Source organism: Panthera tigris, chromosome E1 (genome assembly GCF_018350195.1).
Source record: "Panthera tigris isolate Pti1 chromosome E1, P.tigris_Pti1_mat1.1, whole genome shotgun sequence".
In the NCBI taxonomy this organism is placed as follows: domain Eukaryota; kingdom Metazoa; phylum Chordata; class Mammalia; order Carnivora; family Felidae; genus Panthera; species Panthera tigris.
Window position 1 is genome coordinate 9,075,434 of NC_056673.1, and position 17,057 is coordinate 9,092,490.

Below are 17,057 nucleotides of genomic sequence, written 5' to 3' on the forward strand. Positions count from 1 at the left end.
CGGGAGGAGGAGGGAAAGTGGCTTGCCTGACCCGTTCCACAGCCTCCAGGGCTGATCAGAGGGCACTGAGACAGCCAGCCTGGTTCCTCTCCCCTGCCTCCCATTCTTTCCTTTGCCTTCTCCTTCCCACCCTCTCTCCTTCCTTCCTTCCTTCCTTCCTTCCTTCCTTCCTTCCTTCCTTCCTTCCCTTTCTTTCTTTCTTTTGAAACAGAGACGGAGAGCATGAGCAGACGAGGGACACAGAGGGAGATACAGAATCCGAAACAGGCTCCAGGCTCCCAGCTGTCAGCACAGAGCCCGACTCGGGGCTAGAACCCACGAACCGTGAGATCATGACTTGAGCCGAAGTTGGACGCTCGACCCACTGAGCCACCCAGGTGCCCTCCACCCTCTCTCCTTTTACGCAGTTTCCCTGCCTGCCCCATTCTCTACCGCCAACCCTAAAGGGCAGTTGTGGGCATACTCAGCCCTTCTCTGCCTCCCCACTGGAGCCTAAGGTAGCAGAGGGTCCATGGCAGCCTGGAGGACAGGAAATCTGAATTTCAGTCCCAGCCTGGCCTGAGAATATATTTTGTCCCCACAAAACGTGAGCTTCCCCATGCATAAAATGAGCATGTCAGCCTCCATCAGGTCTAGCAAACAGAGGCCTGGTTGGGCTCTCTGGGGGAACTGTGTTGCCTCTGAGTTCACGTCCGAGCTTACTGGGAGAGTGGAGGTCCTCTGGAGGCCTGCGTCTAGCCCTGTGGGGACCACAGAATTCCCCACGGCTTCTAAATCCCCTGCACCCCCCGGCCTTGAAGCACAACCTTCCAGATGACAGTGGTGGCCCTGAGCTCTGAGCCTTCTTCCTGGGGAGGTGATGCATTTCACTAGGCCTCCGATACCCTGGCTCAACACTTGGGCACCAGAAGATTGGGGCTGACGTCCCGCGGATCTCTGAAACCCGCAATTCCCTGTTGAACCAAGCGTTCCCCATAACCACCCCTCTCCTCCTGCTGCAGCCCGGGGGCACCCCAATATCCTCAGTCTTTCTCAGACAGTTCCCTCTGCCCACTTGACCTAACTTGCATTGGGCTTGTCCCAAAGTCTCCTGCCACCTCTCAACTGGCTGTGTTCCTTCTCTCCCCTTCACGAGCCAGGGCCGGGTGGGCATCGTTCATGCTCCCCAATCACAACATGCAGACGGCTGTCCCCCCCAGCCCTCCTGTCTACTGCACCCCCCCCCCCCACTCAGCCACCGGCCTCTACCCACCTCCCCGCCATGCCCCTTATTCATGGGACCCTGAAGCTCCTGGACCACAGCCTCCCTCTCCAACCCTGCCCTGCCGCCCTTCTCAGAGCCTGCACCCCTGCGTGTTTCTGTGGCCACCTCATTGCTGAGGACCTTTTCGTCGGCCGCCCACTCTATGGTCACACGTGGATTTTTTTTTTTTTAACTGTGGTAAAATACACATGACATCAAACGTGCCCTCCTTAACCGTTTTGGTGACGTTAAGTACATCCACATTTTGTACCGCCCTCACCGCCGTCTGTCTGCAGACTCCTTCCCTCTTCCCCAACTGAAACTGTCCCCATTCAAGCCTAACTCCCCGACCCTCTGTCCCCACCCCAGCCCCCTCCCTGGCAGCCAGCCTTTGACGTTCTGCTTCTGTGGATCTGATGATTCCAGGTTACCCCACATAAGTGGACTCATACGGTCTTCCTCCTGGGTCCAGCTTGTGTCCCTCGGCATAAGGTCCCTAGGGTCCATCCCTGGTGTAGCCCGTGTTAGAATTCCTTCCTTCCTCACCTATGCATTTTGCATTCACCAGAAACCTCTGTCTCCAAAATCAGGAATGGGAAAGTTTACGCTCTGACTCTACCTGTAAGCTCCCTCGCTTAAATGCCCCAGGGGGTCGCCTGGGTGGCTCAGTTGGTTGAGCGTCCAATTTCAGCTCGGTGGGGATCTCACGGTTAGCGAGTTTGAGCCCTGTATCGGGCTGTGTGCTGTCAGCCCGGGGCCTGCTTTGGATCCTCTGTCCCCCACTCGCTCTCTGCCCCTCCCCCGCTCAATAAATCAACATTAAAAAGAAAAAAAAGCAACGCCCCTCGGAAGAAGGCGCCTCGGGTCCAGCAGGCCAATAACGCACTGCCCCTCGCCAGGTCCTCTTTGTCATCCCCTGCCTCATGTCTTCACGTTCCTCTCAGCTTCTTTTAGATTCCATGGCTCGGCACAAGCACGGTCCCCTTTCCACCCTCCGTGTCAGCCTCCTGGCAACCCCCAGAATGCCAAATAGGCCCCCTTTCCACCTTCCTTGAGCCTGCATTTCAAGGTGAGGGTCATTGGAGTAAAATCCCCAATTGCACAGAGAGGCAACCGGTAAATTCAAGATCAATCGATCGATGGTTAATTACCCTCCAGCACCACGCCCCCTCCCACCCCCCCTACCCCCCCATTGCATAGCCATCCTGCTGTGTTCTTCTAGGTAAGCTGTCTCTTCCCTCCCTCACTTCTCAACCCTCTTCCTTCTTCCTACCTCCCCTTTGTGCAGAGGATCTGGGCTCATGCTTTCCGTGCAAAGTGCAATCAAAGCCACTGCTCCTGTCGCCTCTCCCCTCCCTCCCTCCCTCTGCAGCGGCAGCGCGGTCTCTAGGTCTATAAAAGTCTAAGTCCTTCCTCAAGTGCAATGGACTCTCCCCTCTTCCACTCGCCTTAGCAGGGACTCTGCCCTTCCGTTACACTCCTTCCTGCACCCTTATTCTGGCCCTCTCCACTGGATAGCTGCCGTCAATTTGCAAACATACTCTAGTATTTTCCATAAAAAGAATTTTTTTTTTCTTCTGAACTTACGTGCCCTTAACAACTCAGACCCATGGGTCTCAATTTCATGCCCCGCCCCCAGCAAAGCCTTGCCAGACCACTGGCCTTTTTACCCCACCCCCCACTGTTTATCCAGCACCTGTCACTTGAGTGAATGAGTGAATGACTATGTATCATTTGTGCTATAGGTCTGCTGAATGCGTGCATGAATGAATGAATGAATGAATGAGGGACCCTGTATGGCTCACCTGCCCCTACAGGCTCCTCTGATCTGCCTAAGGTCCCTTCTAACTAGAAGGTGGACTCTTTCTGACCCTTGTCCATTTCCTGTTCCAGGCTCTTATGAGGAGCCGGGGCTCTAACCGAAGCCATCTGCCTTCCACGGTCACTGAGAGAGAGTCTTGCTTGACCCCTCCAGCAGCAAGAAGTGACCCCGAAGTTCTGGGTGCCATTCTCTTCCCACTCCTGACTCTGGTCAGTTCAGCTCTGACCTCCAAGTCCTGCGGGGCATTGTGACAGCTGCAGGGCGTTGTGACGGAAAGCAGGGCGTTGTGACGGCTCCTTCCACCAGGAGATGATTCTACGCAATTCACTGAGATCAGTTCAAGCAAAGGAATGGTCCTGTGGCGGCGAGGCTCAGTCCAGGGTTAACTGGACACCACTCACATCCACCCCAAACTTTTGCCCTTGTATATAGTAGAGTGTCTCTCTCTTCTTTACAAAACTAACATGATGTCGCCTCAGTATCCTTTTCTGAGTCAGACCTGCCTCCAGGAATGTGAGAGCCAAGTGGTGGTTTGGTATTCCTTTCCAGAATTAAGGGAGGTTTCCCTACCTAGAATTTTGAGGATTCGAATTCTAACAAGCCATTTTCTAACCAATTTGTAGGTAGGCAGGTCATTATTAATCTTTCTTCTCCAGTTGACTTTGTGACAAATAATCCCACAAACTGGCAAACTCCCTAAAAGGTATGTAAACAATAAATGCCAACTGATTCCCTCCAGTTTGCTGGTTTAAGGTCATCACCTTGGGGAATCTGGAACAGTTCAAAAAGAACTTTCTCAACCCAAGGACTCTACACGGCAGTTTCTGGCTAAAGAAACTCCTCAAGCTTTTCTCCTAAGCAAACAGCTTCCCATTTGTCTCTTCAAAAATCTCGGGGTGCCCAGGTGGCTCAGTCGGTTGAGTGTCCAACTTCGGCTCAGGTCATGATCTCACAGTTCATGAGTTCAAGCCCCGCGTCGGGCTCTGTGCTGACAGCTCGGAGCCTGGAGCCTGCTTCAGATTCTGTGTCTCCCTCTCTCTCTGCCCCATCCCCCCTCATGCTCTGTCTCTCTCTGTCTTAAAAATAAATAAAATATTTTAAAACAAAAAACAAAAATCTCACCAGAGGCACCCGGATGGCTCAGTCAGTTGAGCATCCGACTCTTGATTTCAGCTCAGGTCATGATTTCATGGCTCACGAGTTCAAGCCCAGTGTCAGGCTCTGCCCGGACAGTGTGTAGCCTCCTTGGGATTCTCCCTCCCTCCCTCTCTCTCTGCCTCTCCCCTGCTCCTTCTCTCTCTCAAAATAAATAAACTTTTAAAAGAAGAAACAAAAATCTCACCAGATTTTTTTCATTTGCATCTCTGCTGAGCCACACAGGGCTGTGATTCACAAATGTAGATAATATCTGTCCATGAGCCTGTAGAAATTAAGAAAAATCAGTCCATCAGACTGAGAAAATACAAATAATATAATGAAATCGTCATAAATCTGAATTTGATTGATTGCAAGGGATTACGCTTTATTGAGCTTGTGTCCTGTGCCCTTTTCTGGAACGAAACCCCTCATCTTTTATGAACCTCTGGTGATAACAGTGTGGGTGGGGGTATCTGGAAGAGTTACGTCTAAGACAACCCTCCAAATTCACTCTGCCATTTTTCTGCCAAAGATCCCAACGTCTGGGAACCACAGAACCAGAAGATAGATCATTCTTCCAGAAACCACCTCACAATGTTCCTGGTTCACCTGGGGATGGGAGCCCCATGGACTTTCTGGCCTGGGATCGTTATCAGCAAACTGATCCCCAGCCCTCCTTTTCTCCTAAAATCAGAAGATGGCCTCTTGGATTGTGTTTGGTGGTTGGTTCTCGCTGGCAAAACAAGAGAACAAACTGAAAGGTAGAACAGAGCTTAAGGACCGGAACGATCATGGCACTTAGTTTTGGCACATGATGGTTATAAGCAGTCCTTACCCCGACCCCCTAGCCTCCTATCTCTTTGTGGTCCCCTCGGGAAGGAAGGGCTGCCCCAGGGTGTTGCACAAGCCTTCTCTAAGTCACAGGGACATCCATGTTGGTTCGGAAGACAGGGTTGCACACTCAAATAGGGTCTGTCTTGCCCAGCGCCCAGCGAATGCCTGAAGGCCTCCTGCTTTGGCTGGAAAAAAACAGCCCAAATCAGCTTCAACTCCCCTTTACCTACAGACAGCCTCCAACTGTCGGCGACACAGAATTTCCTCTGCCCTTCAAGTCCCTCTAGCCAGACTAAAGATCAAAGTAACACGAGGCCGATAAACAGGAGATCAAATTAGCTTTTGTACACACGGGGCATCCAGGCAGACTTGGAAATTGCAAAGACAGTCAGGCAAAGTGAGGTGTGTATGTCATTCTGAACTAAGGAAAACGGGGTAGGGAGGAGTCTGGGGCTTAAAGGGAAAAGAAAACACAATTCAGAGGAAGATGCCGGAGAGTTAGTTAATGTTTGGTAAATAAGTGTTTGCTGGGCCACTCAGAAACGATGGCACGTAGAGGACTTTGATCAAACAGGTCTTGCCGGGTCCCTCTTGTCCACCGTGCACCATGCCTCCCCATTCATGCCATTATGCAGCTCTCTGCTCTCCTGGAGCTTTTAGGCTGAATTCTCTTAGGCAGTTGTGGGGGGAGGTAAAAAGCTTCTCCTGAATCTGCTGGGGTTTTTCACTGCATTTTTTTAAATGTGTATTTATCTTTGAGAGAGAGAGAGAGAGAGAGCACAACTGGGGGAGGGAGCAGAGAGAGAGAGAGGGAGGCACAGAATCTGAAGCAGGCTCCAGGCTCCAAGCTGTCAGCACAGAGCCCAAGGTGGGGCTCAAACTCACAAACCACGAGATTGTAAGGGTTAAACTGTAGTGTAGGGCTAACCTGTAGCTTGAGAGATAACAGCTTAAGAGATAACAGCCTTCCTTTACTCTTGTAAATTACACTTCATACTCCTGTAAATTAGGCTTCACCAGCTAAGGAAACAAAAGTTCAAAGCATCAGAGGCAGGGTCAAGGAGATCCACTGGTTGCAACCTAAGGGCAGAAAGTCTAAAATAACCACCCCATCCGGGAACTGTTTCTAACTCATCTGGGAACTATTTCTTTGTTCTGTTCCCAGGTGATGATAAAACGATGTGATCGGCTATAAAAACTCTGTACCCCGGCTGTTCGAGGCCGCACTCTGATCAAAAGTGTTGGTCCCGATCGGTCGGGGCCGCACTCTGATCAAAAGTGTTGGTCCCGATCGGTCGGCCTTGCCTCTCATTGCAATAAACTTCATTGTGACTGTCACTGGTGCCCCTAGCATTCTGTTTCAGGAGTCGTGTGGATGCAACAAGATCATGACCTGAGCCGAAGTTGGACACTTAACCAACTGAGCCACCCAGGAGCCCCAACTGCTTTTTAACTCAAGGTAATCTCCGTTCCAAAGTGGCCCATCTTGGGGAGGCCTGCCCTCGGCCCTGCCCTCGGCCCCTATACAGCAAAGCAAGTACATCAAGGTTGTTTCTTCCCTAAGCTACAGAAGGGCTAGTACTGGGTTGTGCCCAGGCTCCTTCTTGTTTGCCAAATAGGTGTGGCCAGGGTGCACCTTGACCACCTCTTCTCAAACCCTGGGGCCACCAGGAGCCACAGCTGGACCTCATCATGGGGAGTCTCCAGTGGCCTGGAAATGGAGAGCTAAGGAATTTGACCACACTCCCCGGTTCTTAATAGATTTCAGACCCTTCTGTGGTATACAGTTAGCACATTCGTCTGACTATGCTCTGTTGAATCTCGGGATCAACCTCCGTAACAACTCCAAGAACCGTGGTATAATAAAGCCCAAAGCAATCACGCATGTTAAATTCTCATGATCTTCATGGGTTAGGCCTACAGTGGCAAAATAACCTGCCTGTAACAAGAGAAATAAATCTTTTTTTTTTTAATTTATTTATTTTCAGAGAGAGAAGGTGGGCGGGGGGAGCAGAGAGAGAGGAAGAGAGAGAGAGATTCCCAAGCAGGCTCTGCACTGTCGGCACAGAGCCCGACATGGGGCTTGAACTCACAAACTGTGAGACCCCAGCCCGGGGCAGAAATCAAGAGCCGGATGCTCAACCGACTAAGCCACCCAGGTGTCCCATGAAATCAGTCTTTTAAAGTAACGAATGTTCTCCCTTGCCCTGGAGATGGAAGATGGGTTCCCAGTTTGGTTTCCCCAGAGACCCTAAGCCGACTGTTGTTTTGGTTACTGCTGGCTTTCTGGAAGTTAGATAGCCCGTCCAGGCCCAGTCAAAATGGGAGCCGAAACAGCAGCTCAGTAAAGCTAATGGCCAGGGCAGTCGGGCTTCTGGACGGGGAGGAGCCAAGCAGTGTGCAGGGTCGGGATGGGGGGGGCCTCTTTGATTTACTAGTGAGGTGCAGACCTTCAGAGATGGAAGGAACCTTAGAAAATCATCCTCTCCACACTCCTCCTTCCCAACATTTATGAATAAGAAAACTCAGACCCAGAGAACACAAGTGTCTGATGTCAGATAAATAAAAAAGATGTACGGATGGCAACATGGGGGAGCCTCAGCATCCTGACCCCCAGAGAGCAGAGTGAGTGGAAAACAGGGGCACCTGGGTGGCTCAGTCAGTTGAGCGTCCAGCTTCGGCTCAGGTCATGATCCTCACAGTTCGTGAGTTCGAGCCCCACATTGGGCTTCCGTACTGACAGCTCAGAGCCTGGAGCCTGCTTCGGATTCTGTGTCTCCCTCTCTCTCTGACCCTCCCCAGCTTGAGCTCTGTCTCTCTCTCTCTCTCTCTCTCTCTCTCAAAACTAAATAAACATTTAAAAAAAAAAAAAAAGGAAAAGGAGTCAAAGCATTGACCACAGTCTGTGTGCCTGTGGGCATGTATGGGACTGGAAGCGCTGGTTCTGATCAAAGCAGGGCTTGAAAATCGCCCAAACCCAGCAACTCCCAGGGAGCTGCCAGTCAGCCCAGAGGTGGACACAGACTTGCCAAGGGACAAGGAGAACAAAAATGGGCATCTGGGCTGTGGAGAGTGAGTCTGGGATGCAGTGGGAGCCCATGTGTCATGAAGGGAAGGAAACATTCTCCCACTACCCTCAAGGTCTCCTGGCTGGACCAAGAATTAAATTTGCATGAGACAGATTAATGGGGGGGGGGGGGGGGGCAGGGGAATCAAGGTTTTATCATGTGCACAGGGAGACCCAGTGCACAGTCTGGGTCTAGTGAAACTGAGATATAAAGAAATGACCAAGGCAGGAAGTTTTTTTATACTTTTTTTTTTTTTTTTTTTTTTTTTTTTTTTTAGACAGAGACAGTGAATCTGTGAGGAATTGACAGGACAAAGAAAACTTAATTTGGGAGCCTCGATTAGTGAGAAATTCTAAGCAGAATTTGGGCTGGGGGAGGAAATGAGTAAAAAATAACAAGGGTTGTTTATACACAGTTTCTCGCTCTAAAGTTCCCACCCCTGGTGATAAGGGTATCTCTGACTTCCTGATACAGGGAGGGTGCCTTTCACACAGGAGATTTATTCTGCTTTCAGGGGGAGGGTCCTTCTTGAATAGGCTGTCTCTTAAGTAACCTTTACTTAAAATAACCAATATATCAAAGTGGCACTTCTAGGGGCAGCTGGCCCTTGGTCCCTATAGTTGTCTACAAAGAGAACCAGGCCTGGTCCCATGGGGAAGCACTGCCAGGCACCACACAGACAGGGAAGAAGGGGTTTCCCAAGGAGAGAGGAAGCATGGGAGAAATGGGGTCCCTGCAAGAAGCCAGAGCTGCCAGAAGTTCCAGAACCTTCCTTCATCAGCTCAAGCAGAGAGTGGTAAAGAGGACCATGAGGGGGCCTGGGCAGCACAAATAAGACATTCAAAGCAATCCAGAAAATGTACGGCCCTAAGCTGGCTGATGCATCTCTGCATGTGGGCTTGGATGAGGCTCAAAGTCTGTACACTATTGTTAATACTCTTATCAATATCAGTGCTAAGGGCTTTACGTATCTTATGTGAGCTAATCTTCACAGCCACCTCCAGGGAGAGGTGCTATTCCTATTCCTATTTCGTAGATGAGGAAATTAAACTAATAAATTTAAGCCAATTGGGCTTGAATCACCTGCCTCCAGACGCTATGCTGGCTTTTGAACGAGCCGGGATTTGAACCTAGCAGGCTGACTCCGGGGCCTGTGATGCTAACTGAACACGTCTACAAATCTCTTTGAGAATGTGCGTTTTGTTCGCTCTCTCCCAGCAATCTTACAATCAGTTCCATTCATTCATTCATTTATGAGAAAGAGAGCATGAGCGAGGTAGGGGCAGAGAGGGAGAGAGAGAATCCCAAGCAGGTTCTGCACTCTCAGCATAGAGCCCGGTGCAGGGCAAACCCACGAACTGTGAGATCATGACCTGAGCCGAAATCAGCCACCCAAGCACCCCTATTTTTTTTTTTTTTTTAAATAAGAAGTAAAGACTACTTGACCTACATTCCCTGAACAAAGGAAGGAAAAAAATTTTTTTTTCTTTCTAAAGCCAAAACCTGCCCCTCCCTCCAAGGATTCTTTGTGGCCATCGAGGACAATGGTTTGTTTTCTCTATAAATAATAAACTCACTGCCCGGGAAGTCCTCTCCCTGGGGGAAGATGCTAGGTTTCAGGAGCCACTGAAGCTCTGGTCTTAATTCCACTCCCCCTGGGGACCCTCCTTTGCTCAAACGGTTTCAATTTCCACCTCATTGTTGCAAACCAGATGGTTGCAGAATGCTCTGTATTTCCGTAAGCTGACTGGGCGGAGGGAGCCTAACATCTGTGCATTTGGCTTTCCTGGAATTGAGGGGGCAGCCTTCCTCCAAAGCAGGATGCAGACTCCGCGACTAAATAAAACAACAAGAGTGCTCAAAAGAAGACATCGGATCTATTACCTCCATGAGAGTAAAATAAAGACTGTCTTGTGTTTTAGTAGGAAGGAAACAAGCTTATTAAACAGGGGACTTGAGTGTTTTTGTTATGGGAGGAATCCAGATAGAGTCAGAACTGTCAGGTGGTTAACTGTCTATCCCTCTGGCCTAGCACCTACCAGCTGTGTGACCCTGGTAAGTATTTTGACCTCTCTGAGCCTTAGTGTTCTCATCTGTCAAATGGGGATGCAGTATCTGCGCCTACTAATTTACATTTTTGAAAACATTTTTAATGTTTATTTTTGAGAGAGAGAGAGCGGGGGGAGGGGAGGCAGAGGGAGAGGGAGACACAGAATCCTGAGCTGTCAGCACAGAGCCCGATGCGGGGCTTGAACCACAAACCATGAGCCCCTGACCTGAGCCGAAGGCGGACGCTTAACCAACTGAGCTGCCCAGGCACCCCAATTTTGTGAAAAAATTGAAAAAGACATCCTATAAATGCAAGTAGATTTATACACACCAGGTATTTGATGAGCTAAGGCTCCCTCAAAGGAGTTTTGTTAAGCTGTGACACAAGAAACAGGCCAAGGATGACGTTCTGTAGGCAGAGAGGGTTAGGGGTCCCCGGAAAAAGACAAGACATCGCTTTCTTAACATTTTAGGCCCCCAGGCATTTTGTGATCCATGCTTGACTACTTGCTGGAACACATTTCCTCCAGACCTTCCTGGGATATGTTAAAATTTCAGAAAAACAGACCTCAGTAATTAATGATTTTAAGGGAATAGAAAAATGTAAAAACAAACAGCCACTACCGATGCAGTTTGAAGCCGGGTGCGGGAGCCAATGGCCAAGAATGAATTCTTGAGCCGTTTTTTGGTGCAAAAAGGTGTTTTTATTATAGCACAGGGACAGGACCTATATGAGCAGAAAGGGTTGCATTGTAAGTGAGAGGACTGGCTGATTATGTAAAATTTTCTATACTGTGGAGGGGAGGGTGATGTTAGGGCTCCAGGAAATTGAGTCTGTAGGTTTCTGAAGGTCTGGTTATTGCTAAGATGGCTTTTTTTCTTGTAAATCATTAAGACAGTGGCAAACTGGGGGCGCCTGGGTGGCTCAGTCGGTTAAGCGTCTGACTTTGGCTCAGGTCAGGTCACGATCTCGCAGTTGGTGGGTTCGAGCCCCGCGTCGGGCTCTGTGCTGACAGCTCAGAGCCTGGAGCCTGCTTCGGATTCTGTGTCTCCCTCCCCAGCCCTTCCCCCGCACCCCGTCATTCACACTCTGTGTCTCTCTCTCTCTCAAAAATAAATAAAAATAAAAAGACAGTTGCAAACTGATGGAGAGTCATGTCCTGGGTGACTGTGATCTCTATCAGCTGACCATTTGTTTGTCCCCTGCCTTTGTTTTGGGGCAGCCAGGAGTGCCTGAGGAATGTCACACATATCCCACTTGGTTGGGGGGGCAGGGGGATTGCTGGGTTGCTGGGTGTTAGTTTGTGCTTTGCCCTCAGCTGGCTTTTTGCTCCCTCAACTACCAGGTCAGGACATACCTAACCAGTATCAGAGACAATAAGTCGGTGGTAAGACCGGCCCCCAGTGCTGTTTCAAAAGACTGCCCCTGAAGCACATTCTTGAGTCATTTTTGCAGGATTTAAACGCCCCCTGAGCACTCAACCACCAGACTGACTGGAGCCAGAGAACTGATGTCCCCGGCCCTTGCTGGCCCCACGACTTCAGTCTACCAGGACCTGGACTCTGTCAACTCAGGGCGATTTTTGCCCCAGTTCTAGATTGCCACCATCTATTCATGCCTCGCCATGAATATCCACACACCCTTAGCTTAAGACTCCCCGATTTTGTTGTTCCAGGAGACGCTGCTTTGGGAAATCGCCCCAGCGCTCTCCTTACTTGGTGCAAGTAAAACCCTTCCTTCTCCTTCTCTTTGGCTTGATTGTGTCTTTTGGCTCCACTCCCACTAAGAGCCGAACCCTGTTTCGGGTGACAGAATCTGGCAACCTAGATGGGACCTCTCACCTAATCCCCTTGAGCTGTGCCGGCTCCAAACAGGTGATGCGGTGGGCAACGAGAGCCGGTCACCCGGCCACCTGGTCTATGTCGCTGGGGGTCCCGGAGGAAGGGCACTAAGAGAATCCGTCCCTACTGGCACTCGATGTACCAGTCCGTGCAATGGGTTCAGCGGCCACTCTGGACACTGTGATCAGAGTCCCTTCAGAGCGGTGACAGGCAATTACCCCACAAATCCCACAAATCGGCTCTCTGGCTCCGCCCCTATCTCAAGCGGGGAGAAAAGGAAGGGCTTGAGGTCTGGGCAGAGATCTGGTCTGTTCTGGAAGGGGAGTCTGAGGGATCCCAACACTCCTTTGTACCCTCGAGTCCTGGAGGCTGATTGGGGGATACCTGATCCTGAAGGCCTCAGTGAGATAAATCTCAGATTCTGGAGATGGAGAGGCCCCCGTCTGGTAGACCCGAACAACAGAGTGTGCACTTTTAAATTCTCAGTTGTAAGAGATTTACTTACCAACTCTCTAGAGAAGGAAATTTTCAGTGGGCTAAGAACAGTCGAATCTGTGGCTCCACCAACTTTTATGAGAGACCCTTTGGCAGGTGGAGACAAGCCCTTAACAGAGATCCAAGTTCAGGGGAAAGGTTTTTTTTAAAAAAAAAAAAAGAAAGGGGGCGCCTGAGTGGCTCAGTCGGTTGGGCGTCCGACTTCGGCTCAGGTCACGATCTCGCAGTCCGTGAGTTTGAGCCCCACGTCGGGCTCTGTGCTGACAGCTCAGAGCCTGGAGCCTGCTTCAGATTCTGTGTCTCCCTCTCTCTCTCTGACCTTCCCCCATTCATGCTCTGTCTCTCTCTGTCTCAAAAATGAATAAACGTAAAAAAAAAAATTTTTTTTTTTTAAATAAAAAACAAAAAAAGAAGAAAGGTCCCCTTGGTAAATGCTCTGGGGGACCAAGTGCTCTGTAGGGTTGAGCCTAGAAAACCTGGTAGAAGGCGGATGACACTACGTCGCTGGAAGCTTGCAGCCCATTCAGGTTACTGGGATAAGAAAATTTTTAGGATTCTATTAACTACGATTTTAATGCTCAAATGGCCTAAGTGAGGATCCTTTGGAACACCTACTAAGCCTATTTGGACACCCAACTCCGGAAAATGGCTGTTAACTAAACAATCCGAGTGGGATGCATATTCTGCTTGGCGTTTAGAAGCTTCTAAAAAACACTGACAGGGTACCATCCGTGTAAGAAACTAGTAACAAACTTTCTGAAATAGTGACAACATTGAGCCCCCAAAATATCAACTCCTGAAGAAACACTTCTTACTGGTCTACCTTTATCTTGCCCTTTAAGTGAGACACCAGGGAACGGGGCATTAAAATCAAAATCCTTCTCCCTCAACATGATAAGGCAATGATTATCTGTGGCCAGAAATTCGCCAGATCTGAAGGTGATATTCAGAGACCGATAGGAATTTTTCTTAAGACCTTATTCCCTAAGTCCAAATCAGAACTATGCACTCAGAGGGCAAGAAGTGAATTAAAGAAAATGGAATTAGGGGCGCCTGGGTGGCTCAGTCGGCTGAGCATCCGACTTCAGCTCGGGTCACGATCTCGCGGTCCGTGAGTTCGAGCCCCGCGTCGGGCTCTGGGCTGACGGCTCGGAGCCTGGAGCCTGCTTCCGGTTCTGTGTCTCCCTCTCTCTCTGCCCCTCCCCCATTCATGCTCTGTCTCTCTCTCTGTCTCAAAAATAAATAAACGTTAAAAAAAATTTTTTTTTTTAATTTTAAAAAATGTAATTAGATGGGTAGGTCAATTTCAATGTCAATGAAACTGCAACCCAGCTCCTCGAAGGAGTGAAAAGCCTCTGTCCTTATATCGTACATCTTTGCAAAAACTAGAAATATGGCCCCATTAATAATTCAAAGTCCTTCAACCTCTCTGGGAACTTTTATCCAGATCATTCCCCGTTCCCAAAACTGAAGGAAAAAAGGTGGAGGTGGGGGGTAAGGGGAGAGGCTTTTTGAAAATATAAATAGCTAGGGGCACCTGGGTGGCTCAGTTGGTTAAGTGCTTGACTCTTGATTTCGGCTCAGGTCACAACCTCGGGGTTCGTGAGTTCAAGCCCCGCCTGGGGCTCCACACTGAATTGGAGCCCTTGGAATTCTCTCTCTCCCTCTCTCTCTCTGCACTCTCCTGCTCTCTCTCTCTATCTCAAAATAAATTTAAAAATTGGGGCGCCTGGGTGGCTCAGTCAGTTGAGCGTCTGACTTTGGCTCAGGTCATTATCTCCCGGTTTGTGAGTTCGAGCCCTGCGTTGGGCTCTGTGCTGACAGCTCAGAGCCTGGAGCCTGCTTCGGATTCTGTGTCTCCCTCTCTCTCTGCCCCTCCCCCGCTCATGCTCTCTCTCTCTCTCTCTCTCTCTCTCTCTCTCTCTGTCTCACTCTCTCGCTCTCTCACTCTCTCTCTGTCAAAAATAAATAAACTTAAAAAAAAAAAAAGATGTGCAAACGAACCTCCCCCCGTCCCACCTCTAGCCAAAGCTGCACAAAGAGGAACTTTACCTGGGAAAGACTGGCAGGTAGATTTTACAATTATGCCCATCCCTGCAGAGGATATAAATAACTCCTGGCTTCACAGATACTTTTACCGGGTGGATGGAAGCTTTTCCTCGCAGAACTGAAAAAAGCAAAGGAGGGAGTCAAGGGGTCACTTGAGCAGGTGATTCCTAGGTTTGGTCTTCCCTGAACAATGCAAAGTGATAATGGACCAGCATTTGTTTTTAAAATAACCGCTGGGTAACAGGCCCAGGTTCTAGGGATACAATGGAAGCTACATGCTGCCCGGAGGCCACGATCATCCTGGAAAGGTTGGAAGATGTAACAGAACTTTAAAGAAAAGTTTAGCTAAGCTTTCAAAGAACTCAGGAGAACTGGTCGAGGCTGCTCCCCAAAGCTTTAACTGGAGTTAGGGCAGCCTCAAAGGGAAGGCCTGCACCAAGCACATCTGGATATGCGGAGGGCCTTTTCCAAGCATCTGAGGGAAACTTCATTTGCCCAAATACTGAGACTAAACAAGCAATAAACCACATAATTCAACCAGGGACTGCTGTGGCCGCCCTCAACAATTATGCAAATAGGAGCCTCCCTTTATCAAAGGAAATTAAACTCCATCCCTAATGAGCCAAGCGACTGGGTGTACTTGAACACCTGGCAATGAGGGTCAGCTCGGGATCAGCTCAGCCCTATCTGGACAGGACCCCACTTGGTGCTGTTAACCACCTACTCTTCTCTTGAGCTACAAGATGTGGCTCCCTGGATTCAACAGTCTCAGGAAGCCCGCAGAGCCAAGTCAAGATGTTCCTGAAGCTTATACGAGTGAGCTGCTGACGGACCTGAAGTTCCTGTTCAAGAGGCAGTAATTGTCAGACAAATACATCTTTGCTCAGATGCTCGGTTGTGCACTGCGAAACTGCGTTAAGTATTGAGGATAATCTTTTTGTGGCCAACGGTAACAGCTGTAATCCTAACCTTCTTCTGTCGCTCGGGGACCAATGTATTCAGTCGATACGTTAACCTGCTAGTAAAATTTGCCTCTTCTCGGATGCAACAGTCCCATATAAATCACACAATCCAGCAGGGATATGAAAAACTGCAGCCCAAACCGTCTAACCCCAAAATTTACACTTGCGGGAGCAAGGGATCTTCACTGCTCTAACCCCTGACAGCAGGAAGTAGCTACAGAAGACTGACCTCCACCTTTTAAGAATGAAGAGGAGAATATCTCAAGGGGACACTTTGTAGGCAGATAGGGTTAGGGGGTCGTTGGAAAAAGGAAGACGAGACATAGCCTTCTTAACATAAGAGACGAACGAAAGGGGCGCCTGGGGGGCTCAGTCGGTTAAGCGTCCGACTTCGGCTCAGGTCCTGATCTCGCGGTCTGTGAGTTCGAGCCCTGTGTAGGGCTCTGTGCTGACCCCTCGGAGCCTGGAGCCTGCTTCCGATGCTGTGTCTCCCTCTCTCTCTGCCCCTCCCCTGCTCATGCTCTGTCTCTGTCTCTCAATAATAAATAAACATTTAAAAAAAAGAGAGAGAGAGAGAGATGAACGAACATCACTTCCACGAACCTCTCGAGAATGCATTTCCCCTACCGCTCTGGACTCGTGTATGTGGCTTCTAGATCTCTATCAGGTTTAAAACCCTACCCTGCCTGGTTCCCAACCTGACATTCACACTGACCTGTTGGCTTTGTTACCCTCGCTTGAGAACAGGGGCATCTGTAAGCTTCATCTCGGAAATATGGTGTGCGTCCGTCTTAGCGATCTGGGGAAAGTGTGCTCATTCTGTCCCCATAGGCTAGAAACATACCTGTGGGGTAGAACCACGGACCCGGGTAAGGTCACGTGGGGTTGAGGCATACAGAGCATGCCCTCTAGGGTTATAGGAGAGCAATGACAATTATAAACCTGAGCCATGGGGACTTTAGGTTCTGTACCACTATTCACTCTCTGCGAAAGGGAACGTGTGTTTTGGCTTCAGAAACCAGCATATGAAGAGGGACGGGCAGGCAGGACGGTAGTATTTTAAGTCATCTACCCACCATGACGTGCTTGCTTCTGGCAAATCGTTCTGTTTGCTTTCCTAAGATTCTGCCGAGCAATTCCTTCAAAACCAGTTTTTCATTGCATAATGACATGAGGAAAGGGTCAGGGTGCATCATGTTTCTAAAGGAAGATTATAAAATGGACAGTACGCCAGGAGCCTAATTATACCAAAAAGAAGAGCGTCAAGGGCATGAGCACGGACACAGGTGGAAGAGGGCTGCAAGTGGAAATTATTTCAAGTGGTTACCTTTTCACGCCTTCTCGTATCTCCCAACGTTCAAAATATCAACTGATAATTTACATGAGCGGAGGACGGCACCTGTCAAAAACAAATCCGTGTTGACACGCCCCCTCTGGCAGTTCAGTGACGGTATGTTCACGAGTGGTGCCGCCCGGGGTTCCGACGTCACAAGACTTGGGTGTTTATGCCAGCTCAGCCCCGTTTATTAGCCACTTACGGATACCATTTGCTTTAT

The 17,057-nt window shown here is 49.5% G+C and overlaps 1 protein-coding gene across 3 annotated transcripts in view; it reads right to left on the bottom strand.

Moving 5' to 3' along the window:
• The window catches only part of TRIM16 (tripartite motif containing 16), a 39,422-nt gene that overhangs the window by 21,422 nt on the left and 943 nt on the right, over positions 1-17,057 (bottom strand). The window contains exons 2-6 of one of the 3 annotated variants that reach the window (XM_042966939.1): positions 16,829-16,900; positions 16,217-16,345; positions 15,264-15,381; positions 14,543-14,657; positions 4,408-4,485 (exon numbers count right to left, since the gene is read on the bottom strand). In XM_042966939.1, coding sequence (XP_042822873.1) covers positions 4,408-4,427 — 20 coding nt within the window. In that variant the 5' untranslated portion in view covers positions 4,428-4,485; positions 14,543-14,657; positions 15,264-15,381; positions 16,217-16,345; positions 16,829-16,900. Of the gene's footprint in view, positions 1-4,407; positions 4,486-14,542; positions 14,658-15,263; positions 15,382-16,216; positions 16,346-16,577; positions 16,768-16,828; positions 16,901-17,057 lie in introns of those variants that run through there. The other 2 variants (XM_042966941.1, XM_042966940.1) reach the window with 2 other exon arrangements.